This window comes from Odontomachus brunneus, unplaced genomic scaffold (assembly GCF_010583005.1).
Source record: "Odontomachus brunneus isolate Ranch 3 - 2012 unplaced genomic scaffold, Obru_v1 Obru_scaffold_090, whole genome shotgun sequence".
Classification (NCBI taxonomy): Eukaryota; Metazoa; Arthropoda; class Insecta; order Hymenoptera; family Formicidae; genus Odontomachus; species Odontomachus brunneus.
The window spans coordinates 829,452-849,635 of NW_022639540.1; the positions used below are offsets into that span (position 1 = coordinate 829,452).

General features: G+C 43.4%; 1 protein-coding gene and 1 long non-coding RNA gene across 2 annotated transcripts in view; one reads left to right on the forward strand and one right to left on the reverse strand.

Annotated features, from left to right (window-relative positions):
* LOC116848123 (inactive tyrosine-protein kinase 7-like) overlaps nt 1-18,155 on the reverse strand; it is a 65,119-nt gene extending 46,964 nt beyond the window's left edge. The window contains exons 1-2 of the mRNA XM_032823900.1: nt 17,910-18,155; nt 3,642-3,944 (exon numbers count right to left, since the gene is read on the reverse strand). Of these exons, the coding sequence (XP_032679791.1) occupies nt 3,642-3,944; nt 17,910-17,955 (349 nt within the window). The 5' untranslated portion in view covers nt 17,956-18,155. The remainder of the gene's footprint in view (nt 1-3,641; nt 3,945-17,909) is intronic.
* Nucleotides 18,156-19,612: 1,457 nt separating this feature from the next.
* Nucleotides 19,613-20,184, forward strand: part of LOC116848162 — a 140,031-nt gene continuing 139,459 nt past the window's right edge. The window contains exon 1 of the long non-coding RNA XR_004378919.1: nt 19,613-19,728. This is a non-coding gene — a long non-coding RNA (uncharacterized LOC116848162). The remainder of the gene's footprint in view (nt 19,729-20,184) is intronic.

Below are 20,184 nucleotides of genomic sequence, written 5' to 3' on the forward strand. Positions count from 1 at the left end.
TCTCTCTCTCTCTCTCTCTCTCTCTCTCTCTCTCTCTCTCTCTCTCTCTCTCCCTCTTTCTGCGCGATGCGAGAGGTTTAGATATTAAGCCGTGGTTTAAGGGATTGACTAAAACGGTCGTCTCGCAACGCACGCTTCGGGACGCTTTATGCGCGCGAGCATAACACAGTATAAATACACGTGCGCCGCAACGTTATTTCCCTTCTCCCTAATCCTGTCTAGGTCCCATCGCCGTGTATCATATCATGCCGCCTGTATATTACGGTACATTGCGTATTTTCTTCCTCATACCTGCGTACGTGCGTAGCACGCCATTTTGTTTACCCATTGTATTATAACGAAAATATTTGCCTCGCGAATATAACTAATAAACGAGCTCGCGCAAACGAGAAACGTCAGGTATTACAAAACTGACATTACAATATCGACAATGTGTATTCAAAAACAACAAAAAATGCTCTCTTTCACCTCTCTCTCTCTCTCCTTCCTCCCCTCGCCCTGTCTGTTTGTATCCCTCGCGCGCGTATTCATATTTTATGGAGCGAGCGCGCTCGCAAGTAACGTGTAATCGCTGGGAGACGCCGTGTTATTAATACTTGATGCGAGCTAATTAGCGATTGGACATGCCGTCAGTGTCACGGTTAAACTAAGTTCGTCTTCGCGTGGCGCATACCGAGAATTAGGAGCGCTCCCCGTGCAATTTCGACTGGTATTTTGCTCGCGGCATTTATTCACACTACGGCTATTTGTCTACCCTCGACAGCGTAGAACGGATTCCTGGCTCTCTTGGTAACATCGAATTTCTCTCGTTGATCGTGTTTGTCGTCGCGACGAGAAATGCCACTGCGGTACACAGTGCGGAAAAATGTCACTCCACTGCTAATAAGAGCGATTACTCGGTTTTTTGTTCTTCTTTCAAATAATGGTTATCTTCAACGAAAAATATTTTTCTAGTGATAATCTTGAAATAATTACAAAAAATTTTCGTCATAAAAATAATCATGAAATAGTCATAAAAAATTTGAAGAAGGCTCATTATCATTGTGTATCAAAAGAATCATATAATTATCTTTACAAAAATTATTACAAAATTTCGCCGAAGAAAATACGACTTTATGTAATTTGAATTTTTGTTTTAATTTAATATTTTACATTGAAATATTATACTTACTAAACAGAAAAAAGAACATTTTTGTTTGTTCACATATCTTTATTTTTGATATGTTAACCTTCAAATGAAGTTACATAACATTAAGCGAAGAATTCAAATAAAATTATAACATTATTGAAACTGAAGACTTTGAAATTCTTCTAGCAAAATTATATACCATTGCTTATATATGAATCAACAATTATTGATTTCTATACATCAGTTTTAAATAGGTAATTCTTTTTCTGTGTAGAATTCAAAATATATCTTAAATAAATTGAAAGTTTACGATAAAACTTTGATAAATTTACGAATACTTACAAGCTTGTGACATACTTGAAATAAGTAACATTCACCCCAGTGCAGTGTACATTTTTCTGTATGTATATTTCGCTCTAAATTATGTCTAAATGCCGCCTCCCTTGTTATTTCATTGTAGTCTTCAGTTGGAGATTAAAATAATTGTATTAAAATCACAAACGATAGAATCCATTAATAAAATGCCCGAGTAATGCGATTTTCTCCCTCTTTCTCTCTTTATCTCATTTTAAAACGACATTAACACTGCAGACGTGCGACGCGATAACGAACCGTATATACGACCGCTACTGCCGCATACGTACGAGTCGTTCATTAAAAAGTCCGCTGATTAGACGAAACTCAGAGTGACGCTGAACAAAGGGCATCGCAGGCAACGCGACATCGCCATTATCGTCGCGGTGTTTATTGCAATTACTAAATGAAATCGGCGCGTCGATATTAAGCGCAAACGCACTAAATGCACTCGCCCGGTGTGCATTCTGTCGTCACCGGCTTGGCAGTTGCGCGTAATAATAATTACGAACATGATAACGAGTCGCCCGTGCGCTAACGACGCACTCGCCCCGTTCCTCTCTTTCTCGTTACGCTCCTTTCCCCGTCGGCTCTTTCGTGTCTCCTCTTCATCCACAGCCCCTGTACCCAGCGACAATCTAATAATATGTACTTTTCCGCAAATTTCTTCATTGCTCGTTCGGTCTCGCACGTCGACGCCAGATCGCGGTTTTAATTTTTCCTTTTCCCAATTCCTCGCATCCCCGCGCGAAAATGCTTACGCAGACGGGCTCTGCGCGCGGTATACATAGAAACGCTCTCTCCAGTTAGTCGCTGTCTCTTCCTCCCTCGATGTTCGCGGAATTATTACCAGCTAGAGCGAAAGCCCCGAGCGTTTTCGAATCATTAAAATGTGAACGCGAGAACGGCGGGGTAGTCGTGGACGCCATATTGGGCAGCGCGCGGTTTGAGAGCAAATTATCTTGCTTAATTAATGTCGCGCGGACGAATAATTGGAGAGGGGAAGGCAGGGTGGCCCGTAGCTCGAACCATCATGAATCGATTTCTGCCTCTCCCTCCTATCTACCCCCCGACGGGGTCTCTCTCTCTCTCTCTGTCCCTTTTCCTTCCCGCCGCCGTAATCCCATGGTCCTGCCATGCTCCTCTGTTTCACTCGTTCGGCCCGTGTAATTTCTGCACACGAGGCGTTTGATCTGCGCTTTTGCGGAGGCGGGAAACGATGAAAAAGTGTCGTGACGAGACGGTGCGGCTGCGACCTCTCTCGCCCTCGAGTCCCCCGGGCGAAGCCCGCCGCGCCACATCGCGTCCTTTTGTTGACTAAGCAACGGTGCCGGTTGAACGGCGGATTATATCGGTTTATCGGGCCGGCGCAGTCGCGCACCGTTGAACAGCCTGCTATATACTTTATGAAACCACGCGCCGCTGCCGATTTTCGTTTCGCTCTGTACGTCGAGGACAGAGCCAGCGATTAACTTGACGCGCTTCCGGAATGGACGGGAATACAACGCGCACACGAATAAGTAATAAAGCCGCATTGCCGTTAATCCCGAGACATCCTGCGATAAACTTGGGCTAATTCGCGTCGGCAGCCAATCAGTGAGCGGATATGAGATTTTATTTAACTCCAGCTACTTGAACATTAAAAAAATACTTGGACGTTTATTTGTGAAATATAAAGTTTATTTCTGTAAAATAAATTTTTGTCCTTAATGAATTTTTCTCTCAATAAATCTACAATATCTGAAAATTTATTGGCTATATTTCACATAGAGTTTATATATATTCACAGAAACAAACTTTATATTCCAACAAATAAATTTTCAAATATTATTTCTCAATGAACGATAAGTCTAGACTGAGAAAAAAATACTTGAAAATTTATTTGTGTGAATGGAAAGATTTATTTGTGCGAGATGAATGAGATGAGATGAATGTGTTAATTTTGTAATAAACTTGACGAATCCCACGAATAAATTTTCAAGTATTTTCTTCTCAATGCAATTAATTCCGGCGAGACGCCAAAGGGAGTTTACGATTGATCATTTCCACGGATTTTTCGCAAATAAGCTTTTGCGCACGAAATTTCCCGCGTGTTTGTTACCTTCTAGTGATTACGAATCGCAAACGCGTGGAGATAAGTACGAGTAGTAAGACTCACATTCAATGTTGATCTTGGCGGGCGTGCTGTCGATCGAATAGCCGGTCTCCTTGTGTGTGGCCACGCAGACGAAGTTCCCGCTGTCCAAGATTCGATTGACCCTGGTGATATAGAGATCGCCCTCAACTTGGTGCCTCCGCGGACTGTAAGCGAGCGGCTGTCCGTCTATCTTCCACGAGTATATCACGTATGAGCTCGGCTGAGCCTCGCATCTCAAGCGTACCGGGGATCCTTCGACAACCGTGTGCTCTCCGGGACTCACCGAGAAGAAGAGATCGCCGTCTTGGCCGCGAGCGGGTGCCACTGGAAAAAGAGAACAGAAAGCGTCACCTCGTTAGCGAGCAACAGCCAATTGGTGTTACGTTACGCGAATATTAACAGTCGACTGATGAGCTGCTACGCTGAGAAAAAAAGATTATTTTCAGCGCCAACTACAGCTTCTTGTTACAAGATTATTATAATTAAATTATAGTGACACTTATTACGCGAGAATAGTTTTCCCGATTCTCTACAATTCTTTCATCATACGATTAATAGTTACAAATGCCAAGCACTTTTGTCTCTGTGTGTTCACAGAGAAAATACATATCTTATGTAAATACAACCTTGCTTTAAACTGTGAACCGTAAGCAAATTAATCAACCAAAGTCGATTATTCTCGAAATAGTCGACTGTGATTAATCGCAGTCTTCCAAATTGCGGCGAGAAACAATGAAACTGTTCAATCTTTGCTGGTGTGACCAAAGGTAGAGCCCATCGCTCGCAGAATTTACTTTGGCGCGCTGTCAAACGAAGACTACTCGACTATATTGTCATATTTAACCTAATAAAGGATGGCTCCGAAATACGGCAATAAAGATTTGATCGAATTCGCGCTGTGTCTGTATCCGACCACGTACATGTTCAATCGGACATCAAGCATGAACATGCCAACGACGAGGAACTTTGATCGTCGAATTGTGCAGCAGCGCGTGACTATCAACAACGGCAACGAAAAAAAAAAAAAAGGCACGTGTATCGAACCTCACGAAGTGACTACACAGCAAACCACAAACAGGCGGTTGCGTCGCGATCGAATGGAGCCGCGCTCAAGCGCACAGAGTGGGAGAAACAGCCGCGACGAAAATTCCACGAGCCGGCGTTTCCGGTGCTTGTCCGGAGTGGCGGCCGATAACGCCACCGTCGCCGAAAAAGGGAAATGGAGAGAGAAAAAAGGAGGCCGGTATAAAATGTACAATATGATGTACACGCAGGCACGAGAGATCGTGATTCCCGAGCGCTACGGCCGTTGCGCTGCGTTTGCATACAATGGTAGCACCGGCGTGGATTAAATCCTCTGCACCGGGACGAAAATCGATCGCGCTGTGTTTCTCCGCGCCCCTGCCGGGAACACGCGTCGTGCGTGCATGCATGCGTGCGTGCGTGCGTGCGTGCGTGCGTGCGTGCGTGCGTACTTGGCGCATACACAGCGTGCAAATGCAACGCGCTGACTGCAGCCGCGCGCTGCCGTCGTTGTCGTCGTCTCGCGTATATGTATATACATATACACACACCCACACCCACACACACACACACGACCAGTCATCGATCTCACGCTCACGCAACGTCAACGCGTCTGTAGTACGCGTCTGGGAATAATTAATCCGTCGCGGTCGCGATCGCGGCCAATAGACGAAATATTATATCGCGTTTACTATAATCCGCGCGGCGCGTTCAAATTTCAGATTACGTTGCTGCAATATCCGCGCTGTTTACTCCTCACCCTCGCCCACTCCTCCCCGGGCCCGCGATCGTGCCGACGACTGCTGCATTGTTGGAAATAAACGGCAAATATCGATCGGCGATGCCGGTGGAAGGGCGCGAGATTGTTCAAATAACCGCGATAGTCGGCGATATCCGAAATAGCAATTGAAACAGCAGTATTTTCGTTGGAGCAATATGTTTATTTGTGGTGAGTTTTTTTTATTGCGTTTATTTATCTTTTATTTTTGCCGCCTCTAGCAAATGAAAGATAAATAAACGCGGTGAAATTTCGCGCGACTGATTGGTTCAAGCGCTGTTATATAGCGATTCGCGACTATCGTCCTTGTATCATTTAATTGTGGACGACGGATTCTTACTTATACGGAGAGAATTTTATAATAAATGTAGGATTTTGTAACCGACGAATAGATCGACGTATCGCAGTAATTAAATATCCTTTCATTTTATGTGTGCTACTTATATGTGAGAAACTGAAATGTACTATTAATCCTTAGGCTACGGGGTTAGTTTAATCAACGGTAATTACAGCGTAGAGTCCTGCACTCCATTTTGTTTTTATTAGATAAGAAAATATGATAAAACCTTAAGTAATGTTTAAATGTATATTTGCAATTTCTACTACTTTAACAAAAATTTTTCTCAAGAGATATTGCACAAGAATTACTCTTAAAGGTCTCGCGAGACTCACGTCATAAGATTAAATTTTGCTATGTTTTTAGCGAAATTACTACACGCTCCTTACTACAAATTTACTACACGTTCCTTAACAAGACAGACTTTAAGTGACAGTCTCCTGGATTATTAAACACATAAAAAAAATGAAAAGAATTTATATGAAAGAGAACTATAATATTCTCTTCGTGTAGCTTTGTTCATAAAGTTTACAAGTAATCTTTTTATAAAGGTGATATTAATCATGTGATCTGTAAAATATAAACGCCGTTATTAATAAAAATTTTTTCGCGATGCAAATATGACTGAACCGTAATAAGTTTTTATTTACTCGCACAATCGCGCGAAATATATAACTAAAACACATTGTTATGCAGCGACAATTCATTTGCTCAACATTTTTAACTGAAACAATTTACAAAAACTAAATCATAATTTATTCTTATATGGTAATAAACGGAAGATTTTCATTTCACGAGTCCGTTTAATTCCTTTCCAATTCGCTGGCATCAAAGCCGGAATTACGCTTTTAATTCAACTGATTTAATATATTGATTACAATTTAATTAATTTTATTATTATCAATTTTTAGTTAGATTTACTCCCGGATATTTTACACAGATTTCATTTATTTTATTGTTAACAATATTTATTTAGACTTTAAGAGAAAATCGACTAGTTTATACCGCCAGATTAATTAATAAATTAAAAATTAATACGGAGAATGATAATTATCCCCTCATTAGAAATGAGGCGGTCACAGCTTTCGAATACAACTTGCCGCAAGTTCCTACGGCATTTCTACGCGGAGAAATTGACGAGCGGCGAAATCGTTTGATCAGGACCGAGGCCGCTGACAATGTTGCGCTCCTTTGAGGAGAGCGTGCCTCGAAGAGGTGTGAAGTCGCGTCGCGAACGCACTACAATGTATCCACGCGTGCTTCCGCCGCGCTTCAGACGTAAAAAAAAATTCCAAATTCTTCAAAGGTCAAGGTACATTTAAATAGGAGCGCCCGAACGTCGAGCGTTAAAGCGTTAGCCAATTAACGTATTAAGTCCCAGAAGTATACTTGTAGTTCTTGCGAAAAGTGGCACGTTGATTGGCTACCGCTTTAACGCTCGTTGCTCCCATGTAAAAGCATCTTCATAACTCGGCAAGGAATTGACGTACGTAAATATGAAACAAACGTCATTCTTCTTATTTCGCGCGCTACGCATCTGTAGCGTGTTCTTGTTATGACACGCAAATTACCTCCCATTTCCTTCTAAAATGTTGAATTCGTGAGAAACAAATATTCGATCGCGATTCGTACAGTCTGAGAAAATTTCAAAACAGCGCAAATATCTGCAGATTTTGATTTTGTTGCGCTACACTGAGAGAGAAAATATCTAAGAAATATTGTAGTAAATACTTATTTGGTGGATATACTAATATAAAATATTTTTCAAATAGAAAAATATATAGTTTCTTAGGACCTTAAGAAAACCTTAATTTTTCATGAAAACTATTGTTTTTATTTAAGCAAAAGTACTTAGATTTATTATTATTAGATTAAATATTATTAACTATTAGTAACCGTCAAATAAATACTATTTTTTAGATATGTCTTTCTTTTGTTATACTATTCTATAACTAAAATTTCTCTATATCTCTGGAGAAAAATATGCCCAAAAATATTGATTTTCAACAAAGTTATATGATAGTTAAAATTGTCCAGGTTTGACAAATTCAGATTATGCTGTATGTCCCAAAAAGTATGATTGACACGAAGGATTAATAACTTAGAAAGTTACAACGCATGAATTAATAAATGAAAATAATTACGAGACACGTAATAACATAAAAAATTAAGCAAGTATGAAGTTTCATGCACCTTGGTAGAAAAATTTTACTTGAAGATTGCATCAATTTTCTCACATGTTGCGCGTATTGTTTAAAGAGTTGAATCAATATTACATATTCAACGTAGAAAATTATGGCTTATTTTTTGTTAATGCACAATTACAAGTAGCCAAGAATTGAGCGACGATTTGAATCGGAATTATTCAGCTATAATCTAATGCTGAGCTAGCATTAGCTCTACCAGTATCAATATAAAAAAATCCGGCATATATGCTAATGATCCTGACAGAGGGTCGATCATAAAAAGCAACGCGAGGTCTTGCAAAGAGCGTACGTGCCGAAAAAGCTATTTAAGCTATAATAAGCAGTGATATATTCCAACGATTGGCGCGTAAGTCTATTACGCCCAGTAACTAATATCCTCCTATGTGATCCCGAATGCCGTGTAGTTCAACCGTCACGAGCAAACGCGCTGGGAGCCATAATGCACGGTCGTAAATCTATCAGAGCGGGCCCCCTAGCTCTTTTATTTATCTCCGCACGGACCCTGCCAGTCTCCCTATCTATAATTGTGTATCCAGGTACTTCCTTTGCTCTGACACCGCCGGTCGGCGATCCACGATTTTTAAACTGCTAACTAAGCCGTGGCGGGGGGAAAGCGGGATCGTACACGCAATGTTTGATTAAGGGGGTTTCGCAGGAGTTGCGTTACGACGAGCACACGATTGATAGTTACTGATGTTGCGATTAGATCGATATTGATTATTATCGCGATCGAGGTGTTGTAACTGTGCGCGAATCTGCATAAAGGAGTGTGCATTTCTGCAGCGCGGCTCACGCAACGCCGTGCGCGCGCAACGTCAAAGGAACCATTGATTCCGGAGTGCGTCTCCCGGCGGGAAGTGGCGAGTTGCCACGAGTCCGGCCATGAAAGTCGGAAGAATCCGAGTCGAAATTTTTATTCTCCTTTCGACCTCAATATTTCACTTAACGTCTACTTTAATACTCTAGTCATACATCAACTTTGATTCCATTTAATTCTTTGAGCCACGTTTCATTTCTCGGTGAAATTTCTTCAAATTTGGAACATGTGGGGGATTTCGGAGTCGCTGATTACGAATTTGAGGTCAAATAGTTAAAATTCAAAATGGCGGTTTTAATATGGCAACCGTAAATTTTCAAAATTAGTAATACCTCACTTTTAGCATTATTTGGAAATAACGATGGTGATTTCCTCAATATGAAAAAGAGATATTTGCGTCTTTTGTAAGAAACTTGCAGCATACATGCTATCAATGTTTCAGTAGCTTATTGTAAAAAATAGAGTTAAATTAAAGAATTTAACAGAAAATATTTAAAAAGTGTATAAAATACTATTACGGTTGTTCTGAATAAACTGTTAGTCTTTCAGCTTCTAATAGCTAACTTTGAAATGTTTTTCATCTGAAAGTGCCTTTTTCACATTTGCTTGCTATAATAATTTAACAATTAAATATTTAAATTAATTTTTTTATTTTTAGATCCTTATGTTTATGTGTGTGAGAAAGAGAGAACACAACAATAATATAATCGATTATTGTCTACCAATAAGTTAATTAAAGGTACTAAAAAGAAAAGACAAGTTAGATAGCTCCACTATGGTTCAAAGGGCTAACTTATTAATTTTGCCGGAAGATCCTCTCTTTAGAACCTACAAGTGACATTTTGTACGTTTTCTGCCGTTTAGAAACACTAAAATAAGTTTTCAACTTGTTATTGTATCACATATACTGTGTATTACACATACACTGATATCTCAGAAAATACCTCAGAAAATACAGATGTTAGGAAGTTCAGATCCAAGATAGGGCTAAAATTTCGACTCGGGCATTCCTTCCAAAAATATCGTGGACTTATCACTCGTTGCGTTGCCGCGTCGCGACGGGAGAATTTCAGTTATCGCGGCGTGTTTTACGACAGACAAACTTCGCGTGTTTTAAGCGCGATCGTTAAACGGTATATCTCTCTGCCCGCCCCCGAACGCGGCTCGATGTCAATCTTTGCCATGGTTTATCAGCACAAGACGGACAAGACGGAAAGAGAGGCGGCGCGTTGCATCCGAAAAAAGAATGCACGCTTGCGCCAGTCATGCGTCTTGCTGGCCGGTCGTGAAACCTCCCCGAAGGGTAAACACGACCGCTTTTACAACCTACTCTCGAGATTGGCTTCCTTCCCCGAGCTAAACATCTCCTCCTCGTCTCTCTTACTCTCTTTCTCTTCGACGACAGCTGTAACCGCGCCGCTTTATGACGTTTACACAAGCGGCTCGATTTTTCGACTGCGCTGCCCGATGGTGAGTGCCTGCACACGTCCGAAGTCTACAGGGTGTCTCCCGTAGAACCGTCGACGGGCCTACAAAGGGTAGCTGTTGTTGCGTGACTGACCTCGGGAAGGGTGAAGATACAATTCGTACAAGTACAAGGGCATCTACTAAGGCTACGTTCGACAATTCACCCTGCGGGTAGAGCCGAGTCATAATGGTGCACCTCGAATAGTTTGCCGAACGACAAACAGAGAAAATGATGAACAATAGGTCTGTTTCTTTATCGTTGAACTAGTGTTGTACTTATCGTTGAACCGACGGAACTTGAGAAGAAACAGGTATACAGTTGGACTTGGCGGGAAAAAGAGGAAAAGAGAATTAACGCAAGCTGATGGTCAGTTCAGCAATAGAAAACAAAACTAATGGCGAATAAAAGTATTATCGTAGCTTGTGCCGCAGCTGTTAAATCAGAAATAATGAAAATATCTTTAGATATCTTATACGAAAAGCGGATGGAACGATTGAGGAGATAAATGTTGTCAAAGCTAGGATAAGAGCTGGTAATCGAGACTATTGGGAAATTAGGGAATAACAGGATCCAACAAATCGGAAAAACTATTTAAAAGTCCCGCCGAATGCAACAAGTTACCGCAATATATCCTGAGATTTCAAGGAAAATCTTTGAGCCAAATTACCATTTGATTTCCGACGGCGCTCAGGTAAAGTTTCTGAAAGAAGCCTGTACCAAGAACATCGTCGAGCGGTCACGAATTTGAATAATCGATCGGTAAAAATTAGAGTCTATAGTCTTGAAATTTTTACATATACGTAAGTTCCTTTGCGCAGACATAATCATGTCGTAAAATAGCTGCGCAATAAAACTTACGTGTACGCAAAAATTTCAAGAATACGGATTCAGATGTTGTTACTGTATACAATTTTTTTTAACACACAGATGTAATAAACGTTGCTCAGTATTGATTGTAATCGATACGTAATCTCGCGTAGACCGTGAGAAATCAATGAACAAAAAGATCACGGCTAAATTAGTCAAGCGGCTTAAGCACTTCGTGTCGCTACAGCGTGCCATTAAGGAACTCCCGACTTTAATTTCGGAATGATCTTCTAAGAGGATCATAAGGCGATCATAATGCCTTCCTCTCGCGCGTCTTCTTCCGGTGAATCGAGAGCGACGAGAAAGTAACTCGCCCGGGCGCGAACACAAGGAGCTGTTTCCTCAAAGTAGTCTGGGGTAGTTTCGCGAGGACGATTCCCTCTCGTCGGGGGGAGCACTCCTTGATTATTATTCGCGGTGCACAGCGTGCGATCCCTCTTGCAGGCGTCATGGGGCCGAGTAGGAAGGGCGAGGGGGAACGGGGAGGAGAGGGAAGGAGAGAAGTTCGTGCCGCGGTAGAAGTGGAACTTGGCTCGTTATGCTACGGAATCTTTTTCTCGATATGTACACGCAACTCCGGTAACGACCGCCCTTAAATCGCAAGAGAGATCGCTTCTGGAACTGTTAAAAACTTTTCGCATTTCCATAAAGTCATTCGCGGCCAAATCAGATAAAATAACAATCGCATCTGCGACGCGTCTTGGAACTTCAATGACACCTTCAAGGGTCTCAAGTGTCTGTCAGTTTTTTTTTCTCATAGGGCGAGAAACGAAAGAAGATACACACAGACAGACATGGCTCTCAATAGCGTTAACAATGTTTATACGGCAGATCCAAAGCGCCGTTGAAGGAATGTCGTGTACACACGTCCGCGGCAGTGTGACCAGCGCGAGAGAAGTCGCCGAGAGAGAGAGAAAGAGAGAGAGAGAGAGAGAGACCACGAAGAAGAACAACTATTTATCGAACTTCCTATCTTAATTTCCCGAATGGCTCGCCACAATTGCGCCATTCCCCCGCTAACGGCAGAGAAACTTCCACCTTCCCGTATCAATTAGAACGGCTCCCAACAGCAGCAGCAGCAGCAGCGCGGCGCGGTTATATGTAACGCACGCCGAATGCATAATTCATCGCGTGCACGTAGAATGCGCACTTTATCACGCGGCTCGCAGCCAGCGAACCACGCGGACATGAATTATGCGTGGGCCGTCAGTTACGCCGAGCGTAGGAGCGACAAGACCCGTTGCGGGCGCGTGTGAAAGGAAAAATGCACCCCTCCTCCTCTCCCCCGCGTCGTGTCTTACCGATCTTTCAACGACCCTCCCCCGCCACAGCTCGCACCCACGTGTCCGCGCGTATTCACGGGGTGCCGATCTGTGCGCGACGACGCCGTGGGTGCAAATAATTGCGCTCGCTGTGCCGCCTTCCAGACGTCCCGAGAGCAACGGAGCTTCACGCTCTCGGGACGCTTCCGCGGCTCTGAACTCGTCCTGAGAGCTGCTCCTGAGCACGACTGCCTGAGCCGAGAGACGTGACGCGTACGTAAGACACACTTATTAAAAGAAGGGAGGACGCGAGGATAAAGGAAAGAAAAAGAAAAGAGAGGAAAACAAGAGAGCGAGAGGAAGGAGGCGCGCCAACGAACGCTGACGCCCTTTTAGCGAGGGCAAAGTGCAACCGCTCGCTCTCGCCCCGGGGAAGTGCACGGAGTAAGTGAGAGGGAAGACGGGGCAAGCGCAACGGAAGAGGATACGACGCGATACGACGAGAACGACTGCGAAGTGCGCTGTTGTTCTCGATTTTTGAAAGCTCGCTGCTCGAAGCTCAAGTGCGTCGTCCCTCATTTAGGATGAGATACAGACTATTTCTAACTCGCAGGCGCATGGAGAAAAGAGATTATTTGGAATTCATTGCTGCGAGTTTAATTCTCCGTTTTACTGCAAGTCTCATTGATCACATGAGCAAAACGCTATTGTCGTGTTAATTGGCAAGTGGAATCGGAAACAAGCAAAACTGTCACGTCGCCAAAGCGGCGAGGTTACGCGATACAGTCGACATTCGGCGGAAAAATAGAGACGAAGAAAAAGAGAAAAAAACCAGAAAGAGAGAATGATAAAAAGATCTGAATCGCACTGGCGCAGTTCCCATTCGCGGAAATCAGTCAAAGAAGCAACTCGTCAAGCGGAAAATGAGAGGAGGCGAGATGGGCTGCGAGCGCAGAGTGCGCCATTTTCGGAGTGTGCATAATGACAACGCGCAAGCGAATTTCAAATAGCCCGGATGTCGTCTATCTGGCGCCTCTCGACTCGCTTCTCGAAATATATTATCCGGAGGACTCCATCGCGGGGGTCATCAGGCGCAGACTTCGCTCGCGGCGAGCCGTTTTGCGCGCTTTGAGCCGCCGTGCTGGCGAAAGAGAGGCATATAACCGACTCGAATGGGAAGAAAAGGGTTGAAGAGGGGTCGAAAGATGCAGCAGTAACGCCGAACGCGCTTCCTGCCGATAGATGAGCCATCATTTTCGCTATCTCCGACGACAGGGCGTTCACCCGACGATTCCAACCAGGGAACGTTTACGCGTGAATTACGACACTCCATGTTTACGCCTGGACAACTGTAAACTGTGAATGAGATATCATCCATGTGGACAATGAGTAATCCAGCGGTGCCGTTTAAGAACATATGGCTCTTATGATTTAAGAATTAATTAAGAAAAATTTATATCTTGATTTAACCTTTCATTCAACGTTTGATATATTTGTGAAAATTTGTAAATGTTGTTTCCTAAACAAATTAGAGACAATGAGTAATCCAGCGGTGCCGTTTAAGAACGTATGGCTCTTATGATTTAAGAATTAATTAAGAAAAATTTATATCTTGATTTAACCTTTCATTCAACGTTTGATATATTTGTGAAAATTTGTAAATGTTGTTTCCTAAACAAATTAGAGACAATGAGTAATCCAGCGGTGCCGTTTAAGAACGTATGGCTCTTATGATTTAAGAATTAATTAAGAAAAATTTATATCTTGATTTAACCTTTCATTCAACGTTTGATATATTTGTGAAAATTTGTAAATGTTGTTTCCTAAACAAATTAGAGACAATGAGTAATCCAGCGGTGCCGTTTAAGAACGTATGGCTCTTATGATTTAAGAATTAATTAAGAAAAATTTATATCTTGATTTAACCTTTCATTCAACGTTTGATATATTTGTGAAAATTTGTAAATGTTGTTTCCTAAACAAATTAGAGACAATGAGTAATCCAGCGGTGCCGTTTAAGAACGTATGGCTCTTATGATTTAAGAATTAATTAAGAAAAATTTATATCTTGATTTAACCTTTCATTCAACGTTTGATATATTTGTGAAAATTTGTAAATGTTGTTTCCTAAACAAATTAGAGTCCACAGATTACTCTGATTACATTCTTATTTGCAAAGAGTTAAACTGTCACGTAACCGAATACAAATCATGCAATTTATCTCTTTTAAAAATTACATTTATAATTAGTAACAGATATGGTCACTGCCTCATAATTTGATTGTGACACGTTATTCAATAAAAAAACTCCAGCTCTAAATTTAGATCTGAATATCTCACGTGAAACAAGCTTCAGATAATGACTATTAATACGGATCTTAGACTTGCAGTTTCCAGATACTCACGAGTCAAATTCACAACTCCTAAATATTTATAGTCGCAAATTATCTAAAAAATGTGGTTGTTTAAAAAATTCTACAACTTGCGGAGGCAGACGCGACAGACGATTCCAAATATTGTAAATTTAGTTATTTGTACTACCTAGCGAGCGAGAGAGGAGAGAGAGAGAGCTTTTTCCAGTGACGTTACGAGGACTTGAATAGACATTCGTCGAATCTTTGTATCCAGAAATAGTCGAACTGAAATCTCACGTGCTCGCGCGCGATATGCATCCGCGTTGCAGCTGCGAACGAGCGCAAGCACAACGCGGGACTCAATACACGCGCGTGTCGCCGGCGTTTCCAGAAAAAGAATGTCGGTTTTGCTCTTTATACGTGCTACGCGCCACCCGCGTCTTTATTAACCTTTCTCTCTCTCTCTCTCTCTCTCTTGCTCACTCTGTTTCTTGTCGGAGTCGTTTCAGCAGCTCGGAGGATCAAAGGGCTAATACAATTTCTCCTTCTCTCTTTCTCGCCGCTCCCTGCAGCGAGACACGCGTATACTATGACGGCGTCACGCAACGTCTGCACCAGAGGAAAACGAGCGCGCGGGCTAATAACGGCCGTGCGGAAGGGAGACGCGGAACGCGCGACGCGGGTAACTCCGCGCGGCGCGTTGAATAACATTCGGCGTATAAAATAACCGCGCGCACGCCGGTCGCGTACAAAGGGCCCTTAGTCGCGGGGAGCTGGCAAAAAAAGAAAGCCATCGTTCGCGCGCGCGAGGAGGAGGCGGATCGTGAAGAGAGGAACGGAAACCGAGAAGTACGCGACCGGGGTAGAAAGGGGGAAACGAGACGGACATGGCCGGCGACGAAAACGAGAGGAGAAGAGAACGCGAAGGGCGACGCGGGGGGCCAAGCCGCCCGCGTACCCCTGTCTTCTTTTCAGGGGCACCGAACGTCTCGACGGGACCTCGATCCCGCTTCTCGTCCGTAACCCGAGACGTGTAATTAGGAGCGCCGGACCAAGATGAATGGCCGAGTGGTGTCGGTGAGTGGTAGGATGAGTGAAGGGGCAAAGAGAAGGAGAGAAGAAGAGAGACGCGAGGGTGAGGGTGAGGGGAGGATATCGAAGGGTAGGAGCCACGGGGCATCATAGGTGCACTCTCTCCAGGGTTACCTCGTGTACGTAGCACGCGCGCACCCACCTCGAAGCCGTGGTGGCCAATATTAGGTATAGGTGTACACCCATGTAATACCACACGTCGGCCACCCCGCTGCCCGCCCTCCTGCCCGCTAGCTCGCAGACTGAGTCTGCGTACACTCGTCGCTTCACATCGTGTAGGTGTGCGCGGCTATCGAACCGGTTCCTCCTCTTTGAGAGGAGAGCCACCGTCATGGTGGAGAGTGGCAGCATCCTTTCCACCACTCGGACCACGTCTCGGTTCCGAGAGTTCTCTCGTAAGATCCTCCGCGAGAAGGGCGCAAATTGGCCGGCTCCGATTTGGACGAAGGGTTATCTCTATCTCTCTTTCCCTTTTTTTTCCTCTTTAGCTCTCTGACTCTTTAACCCGTGTTGCCGAATTATAGAGAGGAAGAAAAAGAAGCACGATACGACGAGGAGAGAACTGTAATTTCTTTTACTCTCGTTGTTCCGTTCTTTTTTCTTGCGAGAGCGGCGTGATACTCTCGATGATGCGGTTCGGTTGTCGTAGTCGGCGGCCGAATAACAGGTTTGCAATGAATTCGCAGTGCATAGCACGAGTTCACGATAATACGTAACTCCGCTCGCGAATTTCGTGGTAAAATGGATATTTAATGGGAGAAAATGAGAGAAAGAGGGGAAGGATATTCGCAGTAAATATGCGCCGAGCCAAATTACTCCTTTTTACGAAATAGGAAAGCCTATGATATTACGCTAAGCGTGAAATATTTAAAAGTAAAATAATATTACGAGATAAAATATCGAATTACCGATTTTATTTCCGAAATAATCGTTACACATCGAAAAAAATAATATTGATTCAAGGGAACATCAATGAATTATACAGAGGCTCGTTCTGTACAAGACTTTAGGGTTACGTTCCAAAACATCCCTTCTGAAGCAAGTTTTGTTGAAAATCTACGTGATATATACTGTGGATTCTCCTCGGAAGATTTTCCTCGGAAAGAACATTTCGCGATACAACCTGATATCAAACGCGGAAGAAGGTGACCTGCCGCCTTCATTAAAAAGTACATAAAAAAAAGAGACAGTTCTTTCAAACAACACGCGACTAAGTAAGACGCGATTTATGCGACACACTCCGAAAGATCTTTTCAATGCATTGCGCGCGCTACGTGTCTGAGATACTTAATCGCACGCTTAAGCAAACCGGTATAACACCGAAATATTTTACTCGACGAATTACGCGATCTTATCGCGAGGCAACAGTAACATGCGACCGAGAGCAGAGCAGGTAGTATAGCGCGTAACAACGCTCGACGAAACGTATATCGTGCGCGCCGTATCGCGCCGATGCACTTGCCAGATATCTCGAATTTCCTCGCGCACGGAATGATACTTGCGCCCTCGTCGTTCTCGCGAGGCTCCAAGTTAACGCGTAACTCAATATCAACAGATCCCCCCAGAGTTGCCCGCGCCCGACGATGTATCGCGGGGTCTAACGATCGTCGGAATATCATCCCGGGCTTCCCTCCCGTCGTTCCTGCGAAACGCTCGCGTTCGCGAGCTCCGTTTTTTCGGAGTCGAATCCGCCCGAGCGCGGGCCGGCCGGACCGCGCGATCCGGACTCAATTAGCCGTAATTGCATCGTCGAGCGTCGAAAAAAAGGATGACGGGAAAGGAAGAAAGAGAAACCGCACCGCAACCGGTCGAAGCGAACCGGAATCGCGAGATCGGCATGGGATCTCCGAGAGGGAGAAGGAGAAAGAGAGAGAGAGAAAGAGAGAATGAGGGAGAAAGAGAAACGCACCGCCGCGGAAACTTCGATCGGCTCTTCCCTCCGCGTGATTCACCCCAGCGAACAGACAGACAGACTGACAGACAGAGAAACAGACACCGGCAGCAACAGCAGGGAGGGAAGTCTCGCGCCGTGTCGAGCCGCCGGTGTATGTGCACTTATTATTCGATTCCCTTTGCGGTACTTACGCAGGCAGAGCAGCAGAGCCAGCAAAAGCGAAGTAACGCGCCGCATCCTTTCCCTGGACGTGAGATCGCGCGCGCGAAATAGCTGAACGAAATGGACACAGTCGTCGAGCGCGAGGTACTGAGATGACACTCGATACAGGATTCACGACGCGATCATCGCACGCCCGTTACTGTGCGCGAACTTGCAACGGCGAGTCGGAGCGCGAAGCGCGAAGGAAAAATCAAACCGACCGACCGGCGCGAAGCGACGCACGACACTGCGGCGGCGAACCCACGCCGGCACGGTGCGACCTCTAGCGGCTCGTTCGCGTCCCGTTGGCCATCGACGACGTACTATTAAAGAACGACAACCTCATGCGAGTTCGCGTCGCCGTCGATACTTGGACCGGCCTGTGAAACGGCTGTAATTGTATGCCTCGTTGTTAATCGCACTTCTGGATAATGAAAACTTAGAAAATTAATGACTGCCCGCTTCACCGCGGGCCAACTGTCTACGTATTTATGATCGAAATGATCGGTAATGTAGATGCCTCGCGCTGCTCCCAAGCCCAAGTCGAGTCTCAATGGTAAACGGAACTTTTTACCCCACGTCGACGTTCTTTAAGAGAACCTCGTGTCGATGATTGACTACAAATATAAAAGGTAGGGGTGGTCGTTCACGCGTGAATTATACGATACTCTACGGTCGTAAACAATGCAAACTATGGCTGTGTTTTGATATTCGCTGCCAGTATTGAAAATCTATAGTTCATGTTACGTATATTATAATATTAAATAAATTTAATTTTATTTATTTATTTATTGTATAAATTTTCAGTATTGGCAGTGAATATCGGAACACAGCCTATGTATGAGATGTCATGTATATAGACAAAAAGTACTAATCTATGAATATTGTTTAAAGGATGTACGGTTTATTAAAAAATTTATCAAAAATATTTTATATTTTTATTCAGATCCTTTAGAATCCTAATGTAAATTTTTGAGAATTATTTCCGAAGCAAGTTAAAGTCCACAGATTCGCCGATTACTTTCTTTTATTCCTTCAGAATTGAATCTATTAATCTGTCACATAATACAATAAAAATTTCATGCAATTTGTTATCATGTTTTAAACATTGTTTTGATAATTAATACAAAACAGGCACGGTAACTGTCTCATATGTTAACTACATACACTTCTTTGTATATTTTAATATAATTTATGATATTCTGCACATATTTTACGTTGTCTAAAAATAAAAAAGAGCCGATACAGAGGCGACAGTAAAAATGTTGCCACTCAAGCCTGATCTATAATGTATTCTTTGTTTCCTGCTTCTTTCCTCTCATCTCTTTCGATATCTTAAATATCGTAAATCTTAAGCTTTTAGACAGAAAAGGATAGAGAAGAAGAAGCCGGAAGTAAAGAGCACATTACAGACCAGCAAATAGACCAGTCACAAGAGTGAATATATCCTATGACAATGAAGTACATCAGATCCATTCTTCAACTTCGAACGAAAATATTCTCTCAACCATAGAACAGAGAATTTTCTCTGTATGAATAAACGATCATTCGAATTCGCGCGAATTGGTGATCACTTCACCTTTTCAGTGAAATTTCATTCCTAGAGATTTAGGGAACAACGTATCGCGCCGAGTGTACCGAGTGAAGTTGCAGCGCGTCATGTTTCGAGAATCGCAATCGCCGCGGCTCGGAATACTTAGTAAGGAAGCAGATCGCGTCGAGACAGGGCGGATTTCGTGCTTCTCGCGATCCCGACTCGCCAAGGACAGGTCTCGCACTCGAATAATCATCGGGACTGCTGAAAATGAGGTATGCATTCAGAGTGTGACGAGTATTGCTAAGTGGCCGCGAAAAACGTCAATCTCGCGGAAATAACCGTCGGTAACGCCGAGTAATGTTTCGTGGGTTCGGTATTTTATGGCCGTTGGAAGTTCAAGTCACTACCCTCCGTGCTTTCACTCAACTCGTCGAAGCTGCAGTCTCATGAAATTGGTACGGGCTATTAATACTAAAATGATAATTGTAGATTAATCGTTCAGATTTTATAATAATGCTCTGACGAACAGTTGAAATAGTCGATAATGTCAATGTTGTTCGATTATTCTTGAACCATCCGAGTCCCAATATTAGTCGCGAATCTTACCCTAGGTCGATAATATCTCATCGATGCTCTAAAAGTATACATGCTTGATCTCGCCTCTAGAGTGCGCAACGTGCCGCGTACGATGTAACTTTCGCAGTCCTTTGAATGAATGCTTTGCGAAG